Consider the following 12,437-nt stretch of genomic DNA (forward strand, 5'->3'; position numbering starts at 1 on the left):
ATGGTTGATAGTGTGTCTTAATTCGGCTTTTCAGGCCTAATTCACACATCACTCCACCCTATGCTTATGAATTCAGCCTTTAAGAGGAGGAGGTCCTTAATGGCGTGTCATTATTCAGCAACCCTGTAGAATGTGAAAGCTGACTGTGGCCTTTGAGGATACACTGCAAAACATACAGGTGGCATTTAGTAACTGGCAAACTGTGAGATGGCTGTGAACATGGACATTGTACCCAGTGGTGTTCATTAGACATTTGTTTAAACACCAACTACTCACATATCCTTATAAACAGCAGGCTCTTAATTTTTGAGATGGCGTTTAAAATGAATGCTACTCCACTACATCTCAGAGAAGTACTGCTCCTGTTCCTGATGAGCACTTCTAATTTGATTTTATTACAAAACATTTAGTTGAGCAATCTTTCCATTCTTAGCATTATTAGTGTAAAAAATATTTTTTTTTCCCTTTCACCCTGATTCATCTGCTTCAAATGAAGACTTTACATTAACCCACAAAACCCAAGACCAGAGAGAGGAGGTGGCTGATTTCATCCAACAATTGCAAAATACTGCGTTTCTTCTTATATCAGCTGTAACCAAACAGGTACATTCCCATGATTTGATATCTAATCCAGTGTCAGTGGAGCAGTTCCAGCACAGTGGTACGTAAAAGAAAAATGTTTTTGTTGTTCTCAAACACAGCTGTATAAAATGCTAGTATATATAAAATAAACTGCAAAGCATTGTAGTTCAAGATCAGCCAAAAAATGTAATTAATAAAAAAAAAGTCTGGTTTATCTCACGGGGCAGAACACAATCCTGTTTACTCTGCAACCAGGAGGGAAAAGATGAATTGTATGGAGGCCCATGATGCTTTGAACAATCTAGTCAATGTTGCAATAGATAACAAGACTAATGGAAAATCTTATTTCTTTTGAGGCCAGAGAATTCAATTTTCTACACACTATCAATTTTGTAGAGAACGAGGGTGACCAGCAGTCTCAACTGCGTTCCATGTAACATCAACCTCCTGAGACCGAGTTGGGCCAATTGCTTGTTGCCTTTCTCTCCCGCCTATATTTCTTTTTCGAGTTCTGCTGCTGACTGATAAAGACAATTCTGATAATCAGTTTTGTCATACGGAGGGCTGAGTTGCCCGTTTTATGTCCTAAGCAAAAATAACTTCCAAAAATAACCTACACTGTGGTTAAAGATGAGACTTCCTGATGCAGATTTTGGTTGGAGTACCAGCCCACAGGTCAGCAGTCATCCACAGTAGATGGAAGCAGATTTAACACCCTTAAATAAACAGGCTCTTGGTGAATATTCATAAAACTGACATAGTGGTATAGAAAGTAGGTTTATCGCATCATCTAATGGCCTAAGTCTTCGACTGCAAAATAAAAATGAACAAGTTAGTATGAAGAAGAAGTGAGATAAGGCGCTGTTGGAAGAAAAAGTTTTAATGTTTAAAACAAAAAAAAGGGGGATATGAAACATCAAGTTGCTCATAGATGTGTGTACAAAGCCTAAACTAGAAAACTAGCTGTGATACATTGCAGAAATTCATATCGGTAGGACACAGAAGTCTTAACATCCACAAATTTACCTGACAATTATTTCAAAGGTTCAGTCAGAATGGCACAATAAAACACAGCAACGTCATGCAAATAAAGTATACTTACGCATAATCCTGAGAGGAGAGGAATAAGTGACACCACCCATGCTGCACGTCAAATTGTAAAAATGTTTAAGTTTGGATCATTGCAATGCTTTTTTTGTTTTTGTTTTTTTTTTTAAAAAAGGGCCAGTCCAGAGCGAAGAGTTATTTCTTAGCGAATGAGATCTTCATGGCGTTCGTTTGTGTGATCTTAAAGCCCTGTAGCGCATCTCGTGCAGCGCCGGACTGAACTTCATTCTCAAACTCCACGAAGGCGATGTCGTGGCGACCAGGGACCAGGCGCACCTCCTTGAACCCAGGGAACCTGAATACGCAACAACACAGTCGGGTTCAGCCTTTCACAGACAGACAGATACAAATACATGTAATGAAATGCAGAACAGAGGTCGACACTGACTGGTTGAAGAGCATGGACAGCATGAGCTCATTTGTCTCCTCTGGCAGGTTGGTGAGGAAGAGGATGTGATTGGGAGGATTTTCTGCAACCTGCGAGTAGAAAGATCAGCAGAGGTTAGAGCAGAACCATCAGGACAAAATCATGTCATTTGTTTTTTTAAGAAATGACAACATATTCAGTCAGAAGGCAAGTCACATACTACCTGCTGAGGCATTTGTCCAGGAATCATATGACCAGGAGGTATGGCACCAGGAGGCAACTGACCAGATGCCATTCCCGGAGGGGGTATCATGCCAGGAGGGGGCATGTAAGGAGGCTGGCCTGGCATGTGCATCATGCGTGGAGCCTGGTTCATGGGAGGCATTCCCTGCAGAGGGAACAGTGATGAGCATGAGATTCTTCTACCACGCAGTTCCTTTTTTTTTTTTTTTTTTGCATCTTCTGAGACTACCAGGTGTGGGGAGTATGCTGCCTTTTAGTCTGCTGCATTGATGTCAGTTTCATTTCTAAACTTTACTTTGCCTTATCTGCTCAGCAGGGCAATAAAGAAACCAACAGAGGCGAGTAAGACACTTGTTTTACTTATTATTCATTCTTATCTCTCTTATGATGTGAGCCTCTCTTTAGTTACACGATTTTTTTTCCCAAGCAGAATGCAACTTTGTTTAGAAACACATATGTCAGCCAGAAAATGAAACAAATGAAATAAGACTTCTCCAAGAGCTATAGTATGAAAATGCAGTCATGGTTTTCTGAACAAGCAGGATCCACCTTCAATAGTCTGCTACTTAGTTCATATTTATACTTAAGGACATTAGTGAACATTAAATAGATTGTGCTTGATACTTAGCTACATTTTAGCTATAAAAACTCTCAAAGTTTACGTAACCAAATTCTCTTGCTAACAATAATTCTCCTTACAGGCATGCCAGCAAGTACCCCAGCAACCATTGGTGCAGCAGCTCCAGGTACCCCCTTCTTAGCCCCCGCTGCCTCGGGTCCTTTGGGCTTCTTCTTCTCTTTTTTACGGTCACGCTCCACATAAGTCCCCTTCATTTTAGCGATGATGTCTGAGTCCTGCTTGGCATACTGGATACGCTGTTGGAGGACACAGGCGTTAGGAGCACATGTACTTCAGAGGGTCTCTGGAGGGTTTACCAAGTTAAATATATGCCTTTCAAAGGCATATTTAAGACAACATAGAGCAGAATTTAATGCCAGCTAATTGACTGACAGTGTCAAAGATAAATGAATCTCAGAGTGAAAGAAATTATACATGAATTTAATGAATGAACTGGTTTCTTAATGAGAAAAATAATCAATTTACAGTCAGAGGTCTGGAACAATAGCACTGCGGAATTATCAGACAGTTTTTGTTAAAATCAGATACTAAAACATTTTACAATTAATGATACTGCAAGCTAGAAAAAATGCTTGAGCTCAGTAAGAAAAGACATTAAGACCCTCTATGGCCTTTCCTTAAGGAAATTGTAATCAGACCTGTAGACTATATGTTGCATAAGTTACGTTGTGTTAACCTTTTATAAAGTGCACGAAATATTTTGGGCATGTTTTATAGATACGCCCCGGGCTTTCGTATCCACTGTGTGATGATCGTACCATGGGTTTGTCGTAGAAAGGGAATCCCTGCATGGACCTCAGAGCGTTGGACGCGCTGTTGACCTCTTTGAAGATAACAAAGGCCTGCCCCTTCATCTTTAGGTTTCGCGCGACCAGGATGTCCAAAATCTGCCCGAACTGTGAGAAGATGGCGTACAGCGACTTTTTCAACTCTACAGAAAAACGAAAAAAAGCATTAGCTGATAGGAGAGCGTTTAAATAGCATCATCTAGCATTTAACTAAGCCACTCACGGAAGGCTGAACGGCGAGGAGCGTAAACTCACCATCTTTCTTTATTTTCTCATTCAAGTTGTTGATGTAGATGGTATGGTTAAGTCGTACCTCCGCCGTGGCCATATTCTAACCTGCTAAGGAGAAAAATATAACCTAAAGCCAACTACAAACTTAATTCCTGATTAACCGCCTATCAGCTAACCAGCTAGCCACGTTTAGCAAACAATCACCCAACGTGAATAAAGAGGGGGTGAACGTTAGCCTAAAAGCTAACTACTAGCAATAGCTAACATTACTTAACTTTACCCTACTACAGTCATCTATCTCTTACTCCCGCTCCCCATCATTGTCACAGACAAGCTTCTAAATTAGTTACCTAAATCAACAAAGGGTTTGCCAATAGCCCTGAAATTCAAAGATAACTTCAATTATCCAGCTCGTTGTCGACCCAATTCAACGTGCAATCAGCCACCCGCGATAGAAACACAATGCATGCCGGTTAGATGATTCTTCTTCTTCTTCTTCTTCTTCTTCTTCTTCTTCTTCTTCCTCTCTAGGTTTCACGGCGGTTGACGTCCTTAGCGTTGCATTACCGCCACCTTCTGTTTGTAGACCAACGTAAACACCCTGTTACTCCATATTCTTTTGTAATGAATTAGAGGTCTTCCCTTTGACAAATTATCCCAACATCCCCGCCACTCTTGTATAATTTTCTTCCAAACCAATCTCTAAGTCATTTTCACATCATATTTTCCTCTGCACTAATGGCTGTTTGTCACCTATTTCCAGCAGGACCTTAATATTCCAATCCTTTTACAAACCGACTACCCTACTCTTCAGACTTTCTTTTTTGTGATTGTAGGCCTATCTCCTACAACTAATCATTACATGTTCTACTGTCTCTTTACAGTTACAAGCAATAGATTTATCTGAGTCTGATTTTTGCCAGCTAGACTGAACTACATTATATTCAGAGGTGTCTGAATATTTTTGTTCTGCCCATTGACATACAGTACATGAGAGGGTGAGAATATTAGGAACACCTCTGAATATAATGTAGTCCAGTTTAACACTACCTTTAACTATGACCTCAATAATGAACATATAGTTGGAGGTTGAGCAGCTGGTCCTATGGTGCAGTCGCAACAATCTAGAGCTGAACACGCTCAAAACAGTGGAGATGACAGTGGACTTTACAGGTCACTGTACGCCAAGACAACCAGACACAAGGACAGTTTCTTCCCCTGAGCCGTCACTCTGATTAAGACTTAACCCAGGGCAGTATGACTGGACAATACCCCTCAGTGCAATACCAGTAAATATACATTATACAGATTATACAGATTCGTACAGGCCTCTATTTTTAAGTACTCCATTTTTATTCTATTCTTATCTCGCTTCCTAATGAACATTCCTTGTCTGTTTGCATTGTTTATTGCTTTGTTTATACTGTTATATACTATACAGCCTTATACTGGTATATTGTTTACTTGCCCCTTGCTGTTGCCTTGCATGGGGTCAAAGTTCAAAGTTCAAAGTGTTTATTTGTCATATGCACAGTTAGGAAACTTAAGGCAGAAGTGTTGCATTGAAGTGCATACAGTTGTACAGGTGGTCATAATGTTATGCCTGATCAGCGTAACATTTGGGTGGGGACAACCTTTGAACAGCATTATTATACTAGAGGGAATAACACCAAACACAGCAGCAAAATCCTCTGGAGTAATTGGGACACAAAAATTCCTGATAAGTAAAGAGCAATGTTTGGTCATTGAAAAGCTGACTTACAAGCTATTTATTATTAAACCAATGTTAAAAATATATAGATCTGCTTTTATGTAAAATCTGTTATTCAAGATTATATATCTGTGTGGTGAAAAACTTTGCTCACAATTCATAAACCCAGCTACTAAGCACTGCTCATGAAAATGATCATTTTAATGGAATTTTATTTAGGCCTAACTAAAGTTACCCTTTTTATGCGGAAGAGGATATATTGAAGGGAATGGTATTAGAAACTGAAAGGAAATTGAGTATTAAAGGTCTGTTGGAGATAGGGGACAAGCAATTTCAGATGCAGAGATTAGATATTTAGAACCAACTGGGTTAGTTCTAATTAGTTAGTTAGTTCTAAATAAAAAACCCACTGCAATTAGGGGGAGGCGATCGTGCCGCAGATGGCTGCCATCGGTTCTGTACCGGAAACAAATTCCTTGTGTGTAACATACTTGGCCAGTAAAGGTGGCTATTATCCTTAATATCAACCCTGAGGTCCCCTTTGAAGGGGACCCTCGGGCTGAACGGAAAATACAGGAATGCTACGCGAGTTGTGATAGCCGACCCCCAACATAGTATACATCAAAATGTTCAGCGAAACCTCGGCTACAACGTCATATAAACCATTTTCCACACAATAAACACAGCAAAAGCAATAAAGCACAATAAAGCAACATCTTAGGTCCACTAGAGGGCGCTCTGCCAGGGCATACGATTCATAATTTGGCATATTTTACAAACTATAATCCATCAAAACAAAGCCCACACTTCACAGATTCCATAAATGCATCGGTAAAAACGCTACGTAAAAGCGTTACAGAGATACAAGCCAACAAACTTCAACAACAGACATCGATTCGCGAAAAGTACAGCGAAATTTCTCATCTTACCTTTGACACTGCATTTCCTGACTCACAAAATGGCGTCGGTTTGGAAAATACTATTATTTCAAGGATAGGGGGGTTCTGGCTGGATAGAAACAGGTTTACATTGGTGCTGGCCAGAAACACCCCTCCCCCTATGGTGCGGTCTTCTCGACTGCCATTGGTCCACGATACTGTCAATAATTCCACAAACTCGATAGCCTCATTCTATAGGTCGAGAGGAATCCAATGAGGGCTCATTTGTCTGTATGCGGAAATCTGGGACCAAGCTATTGTCCCGCAAATGAGGAGAGCGTCAGCTCTGGCTGTTCCGTGTTCCATCTTTATTTACCCTTCAAAAACAAAACATCGAAAGGTATTTACACCACCTGACAAATCTCACAAGTGTTCCCTTTCGTTTGACACCGACAGTAACCAAATACACCGTGGAGATATACACATTTTATTTCGGGGAGGCGCCGTCGATTTAAATCCCCAAAACAGGCGCAGGGCTTATAGGGTAATAATAATAATAATAACATAGTAATACAGTATCATTTAAGAACACTCACAAACAGACAGAAGCCAAAGAGATATCCAGCGTCTGATATAGGCCAACTCCCACCGGGGGCTTAACCGTGGTGGCCCAGAGGAGCAATACACACACTAATATATTAAAACTAGTTAAGAAATAAATTATTAAAAGTGACGAAAATAGCAGGGTACACTGTACGTACTGTAGATTAGCCATGATATTATACACTCCGGTACAGGAGGTGGTGGCATACGTCGGTCTGTAGCCTGGTAGTAAAACGCAAGAAGAAGAAGACGTAAAGGATGAAGGAGGAGAAGGAGGAGAAGAAGAAGAAGAAGAAGTAGTAAAGTTCATGTTAGTAAAACTCACACTGCTGAAAGAATAATAATAATCTGTGTTGTAGGGAGTGGTGCTAAGCTGAAAAAGATGTGTAGGGGATCCAAATAACGGGATATATGCACGTAGACACCAACCCAGATATTGTTCAGGGTCGAGTTGAAATACTTTGCTAATCTTCCAGCTGGCTGTAAGAGAGTGAAAGCCGATCTGGTAGGTCGTATGGATGCTGGGGTGGTCGAGTGTATCTTTACAGACATTTGCTATCAACACAGCTGTTGCATATTGCCCTCTTGCAGTGTCTCACAAAATGCTAACGGTGCTAGCACTTCTGTCAGGGCTGACCCAAAAGGACCTCAGAGAAAATGCCAGTGGACTGTCCGCTCCCACCTCCTCCACCTGCTCCAGCTCCACCGCCGCCTTCTCCAGCGTCAGCACCCAAGAAGAAGCTGTATCAGACAATAGCGAGCAGAAGGAGTCCTGTGGAGGGGGACCACACAGAGGCCCGCTTCCTGCTCAGCCAGAGGGAGAGCAGGTGAGGTTTTCAATGAGGAAATCAACTTTTTAACTTAAATATATTTTGACCAGGGCTAGTCTCCGTGTCCAGAGATCGGGTCATCGGGGCCCCTGCCTTCGACTGCTGCCCAATCCACTGTGCACCAGCCCCTTACGGATCCTCCTGCAGGTGGTGGGCCCACAGTCATCTTCTTTTGGAGTCTGAATACATTTTCAATCCAAACATCTTAATTTCTGCACGTGCGTCTTCTTCCCCTCGAGCATTGCAGTAGTTTCCGTATTCACCATCTGACATATTGTCATGCTCTTTTAATGACACTTACCAGAACCCTGCACTGAAGCTGTTCTGGTGGCAGCTGGTGACCCAACACTTTACTGAGACACTTCATGTTAGGTTGTCACTTGTCTGCAGATAACTGAGTTATCCAGATTACATTGTTGAGGATTGGACAATCCTTAAAACTCACACTGCTGAAAACAGTTAGCTGGATCATGACCAAGGCGTTTTAGGGGTTACCCCATAGATGAACTAACCAGCACAGGTAGTTCACAGTCTCAGATTTACACTGAAAGACATAGTTTTGATATAATTATGATTTTGTATGAGAGCATGTAGGTTGTTGAGAAATCACCGCTGTCTGTTCAAAGTTCAAGTTCAAAGTCTTTATTTGTCAAATGCACATTAGGAAACGTGTTTCCCTGTACAATGAAATTCTTACTTTGCCGTCCACATGAATGCCACAAAATACAAATGAAATATAAAGTAGATAAATAACACAAAATCTAAGGCACTTTAAGCAGCGCAGATGCAGCAAAATAGTAGAAAAAATATACAAGCATATAACAGAATGTATGCTGCATGGGAGCAGCATGTGCAGCAGAGTCGTAATGCAAAATCTAGGACACTTTAGGCAGCAACAAATGCAGCAATACAATAAAAGAATATAATAGAGAATGTATGTTGCATGGGAGCAGCTTTACAGCATCCACACAACAAGAAATTGCAATACACACATTTCTCAGTCATCCCTCTGTCCCTAACTCCAGATTCATGACACCAAGATTTGTACTATCTAGAATCTGATACAGACTAAATTAATTCAGACAAATCATCCCAATTTAAATAATCATTTAATATTACAATTATTCTGAACAGGATAGTAGTTAGATAAGCAATCTGGTAGTTAGGGAACAGAGAACAGAATCGCTCCTCCTGCAGTGGAATAGATACAGAATTAAATAAGGAGATTGTCACAGAGTCAGTCAGTCTTGGTCACAAGGTACAGTCAGTCCAGAGTCCCCCTGACCGGGTCCAAAAGCACACTCACAACTGCAGCACCATCATTCCTTCTCCTTCTAACCCACAGCTGTCCTAACCTTTTATCTTCTCGCAGTTAAACAGCCTTGCCTGAGCGCACATTTCCTTTTTCTAAACATGAACAGAGCACACAAACCGTTCACATAAGGCTGAAGCTACGTATGTCCATTCCCCATTTAAGGAGGAATTTGCTCTGGATGTTTACCCATAAATTAACAGGGAAGACACAAGTCAAGATAATCTTGCTTGAGCAAAAGAAGAGAAGAGAAGAGAAACAAATCAAGCTTACATAAACACTTAGCTCACCCTTACATAACTATTACAAATAATATCTATATATGAACTACATACTATTCTATTACATATTACCTCTGGACTGGTACCTTGTTTGTTTTTAACCACTATAATACCACCGGAGCTACAACTCATTGTCCGCTCCCGCAAAAACAACAACAACAACGACGACGACAACCACCATCAGCCTCAGGGAGCCCCCGGAGCACCAGGCACAAGTGAGCAGGCTGAAATCTGGAGAGCGACCCGGAGACAGAGGGGCAAGTGAGGCAAGCGCGGGGGACTCCATGCTAGGCTAAAAGCTGGCACTACTCAACCGCCATTACCCAGCCTCTTCCTAGCTAACGTACAGGTGTTGGTGTACTTATCACAGTTTATGAGCTACCAGCTGTCCCAGAGCTGTTTGAAGAGGCAAACAGTTGTTCTCATGGAATAGCATGTATTATTGTTTTGCTTCAGGTTTAGGAAGGACCTGCAGTGGATACTGGTGAACACATATGTGCCCTCCCTCATCCAAGATGGTCCACAGTAAGTCAGTAAACTATGGTTTCATGTTTGTCAAGCTACACCTTGATCTGTATTTTACTTGCAGTGTATTTGTACTTACAGTACGTAACAAACTCTTACCACTACAGTTGTATGTATAATGGGGCTGTTGTAAGTTTTGTTTGAACCTAAGTCCTTTTATGTTCAAGCCATTAAACATGACATGTTTTCCATGTCCTAACTGTGGGTGTGTTGTTCATTTACCTTCTAGGTGTGGTCTGGTGGCTCTGTGGATGGCTGCTCAACTTCGACAGCCACAGCTGCGTATTGACATGGAAACACTGGTTCAGACAGCGAAGAGAAGGGGATACACGGTACATGGGGAAATGTTTTCAGGTAACAAAAGTGTGTGAACTGTTTTGGCCCAGTCATTTTAAACAGTACACCGGGAAACAAAAACAAACAGGGGTATTTTTGTATCATAATGGATTACTCATTTCTGTTGAGGTGCAGTAGACGTCTTCTGATAACGTTGAAAAGCACTGGAGCCTCCCAAAAGAAAAATAAATACCTCGACATCATCAGGTGTTGCCTGAAGTGCAAATAACACATTTGGCTCCGTGAACCGAGTGTACTTAAAAACATGTGGAAGTTATGTAACTTATTAGTTTTAGTGGTGATTCAATCTTTATTTATTGCAAGTAGGTAAACTGCAGTTTCATACAGTGTTGACTTTGTGGTATTTGTTTATATTAGTGATAAGATTTTCCTTTTGTCAGCTAACAACATGGCCCTGCTGGCGGAAGAAGCCTGTGGCTGTAAGGCAGAACTGCTGTTGGGAGGGTTAAACAATAACAATGCTACAGCCATCATCACACACCTGTGGGGGAGGCAGCCTGTTGTCATCCCGTATCCTGGACTCAAACAATGTTATCTGTGTAAAAAAAACAAACAAAAGTCTGATGGCTGTTATATTATCAGATTAAAAAAAAATAATATCTGCATCCGCCTCAAAAATCCTACATAGGTCAGGCCATGCTATCTGAAATAAGAGAAAAGATTACAGGATAAAATTCCTTGACAGTATACAGATATGATGAGGACTACAACCATGAGCCGTGCCAGCGTAGCGGCCACAGGGCGCACTGGGCCGTCGCTTCAGGTAAGTGTGGTCGCTCACTCAGCAGAGTTATGTTTCATTAAGGTGGTTCAGAAAAGCAGGGCTTATTGTATGAATAAACTAACTGAACCAGGATCAGTCCGTTTCATAAAGCTAATGTAAGGAGTCCAGGATGAGTCTGGTTTATTTCATGAAACAGACCTGAGGCATCAAAGGCTGATCACAATTCACAGTGAAGAAGACGGGTAAGACCGAATTATATGGCGAGAAAATTTTACAGAAAACCCGTCTCATTTATTTTATAGCAATAAAAGAAATTATTTTCTCTTATTTAAGAAATGTTTCCTGTCAGTTGGATTGTGTTACTTGGCGTGTACATGTGACATAACAGCCTCCATATGGTGAAAGTATCTTCGGTTATGTTCTGCCGCTTTCTGCATTTTTAATAAAGGGATTTCTGAATTAAAAAAAAAAAAATTTAAAAATAGCTAAAATATTTAATATTAAGCAGCAGTTTATCTGCTTTAGTTTAATTTCAGTGCGTTTAAAAGTGCTGACTGAAGTCTTGACTGAAATACTGTGCTGATGTTTTACTGTGCGGACCCCAGAGTTTCATGATGCCACCGAGTACGTGTGTTGGTATGCGACATAAATTTTACATGTACTGGAAACAGGCTCATGTTCACACACACAGTGCAGCGGTAAAGAACTGTGGAGAAAACAGTATCACTCTTGACAGATTGATTGTAATCTGGGGTGAAGCTAAGCCTGGTACAGTAACTAGCCTCACCGGGACCCACGGGCTACTCGTGAGGGACATGGTACGTGAGGTCAGACCTATTTAAACCACCTTTATGAAACTGAATGTTTTGAAAATAAGTGTGGTTTTACTGGTAATCTTGCTCTATGAAACCTCTGTTTGTTCCAGGTGTTCTTCTCGGTTTAGACCAGAGGAGCGTGGGACAAGAGCACATTCAGCCTGATCCCACTCTGTCATGGCTTTACCTGCCCAGCGACACCACCTGCCCCTGTCCTGTCGGCAGCGCAGGACTCAGAGAGGTTTACATCCTGGCTAAGCAAGGTAAAAGCTTGCGCTACCAGCTGTGGAGTTTGGACAGCGTCACTCAGAGCAATGAACAGCTGAGGACAATGGACCCTCAGAGAGCCAGTGATGGAACCCAGTATGTTGTTCCACAAGGAGGCGTGGAGGCAGGGCTGGCAGGACAGGCGGTGTTGCTCCACACGAGGACACAGAAGCAGG

The 12,437-nt window shown here is 41.5% G+C and overlaps 2 protein-coding genes across 3 annotated transcripts in view; one reads left to right on the forward strand and one right to left on the reverse strand.

Annotated features, from left to right (window-relative positions):
- Nucleotides 1-1,786: 1,786 nt before the first annotated feature.
- snrpa (small nuclear ribonucleoprotein polypeptide A) lies at nt 1,787-4,447 on the reverse strand. 2 transcript variants are annotated; one of them, XM_020624526.1, is made up of 7 exons: nt 4,309-4,447; nt 3,983-4,063; nt 3,698-3,870; nt 2,999-3,175; nt 2,280-2,444; nt 2,078-2,166; nt 1,787-1,984 (listed from the first exon to the last, which is right to left on the reverse strand). In XM_020624526.1, exons 2-7 carry the CDS (start codon nt 4,053-4,055, stop codon nt 1,825-1,827), a joined length of 837 nt encoding a protein of 278 aa, XP_020480182.1. In that variant the 5' UTR covers nt 4,056-4,063; nt 4,309-4,447; the 3' UTR covers nt 1,787-1,824. The 2 variants fall into 2 exon arrangements, with proteins under 2 accessions (XP_020480182.1, XP_020480181.1); XM_020624525.1 differs by having other exon boundaries at nt 3,983-4,066.
- Nucleotides 4,448-7,489: 3,042 nt separating this feature from the next.
- The window catches only part of actmap (actin maturation protease), a 7,590-nt gene continuing 2,642 nt past the window's right edge, over nt 7,490-12,437 (forward strand). The window contains exons 1-7 of the mRNA XM_020624522.1: nt 7,490-7,655; nt 7,781-7,977; nt 10,030-10,098; nt 10,328-10,452; nt 10,836-10,965; nt 11,148-11,218; nt 12,105-12,432. Coding sequence (XP_020480178.1) covers nt 7,808-7,977; nt 10,030-10,098; nt 10,328-10,452; nt 10,836-10,965; nt 11,148-11,218; nt 12,105-12,432 — 893 coding nt within the window. The 5' untranslated portion in view covers nt 7,490-7,655; nt 7,781-7,807. The remainder of the gene's footprint in view (nt 7,656-7,780; nt 7,978-10,029; nt 10,099-10,327; nt 10,453-10,835; nt 10,966-11,147; nt 11,219-12,104; nt 12,433-12,437) is intronic.

The sequence above is a fragment of the Monopterus albus genome, unplaced genomic scaffold (genome assembly GCF_001952655.1).
Source record: "Monopterus albus unplaced genomic scaffold, M_albus_1.0 scaffold328.1, whole genome shotgun sequence".
Taxonomy (NCBI): Eukaryota; Metazoa; Chordata; class Actinopteri; order Synbranchiformes; family Synbranchidae; genus Monopterus; species Monopterus albus.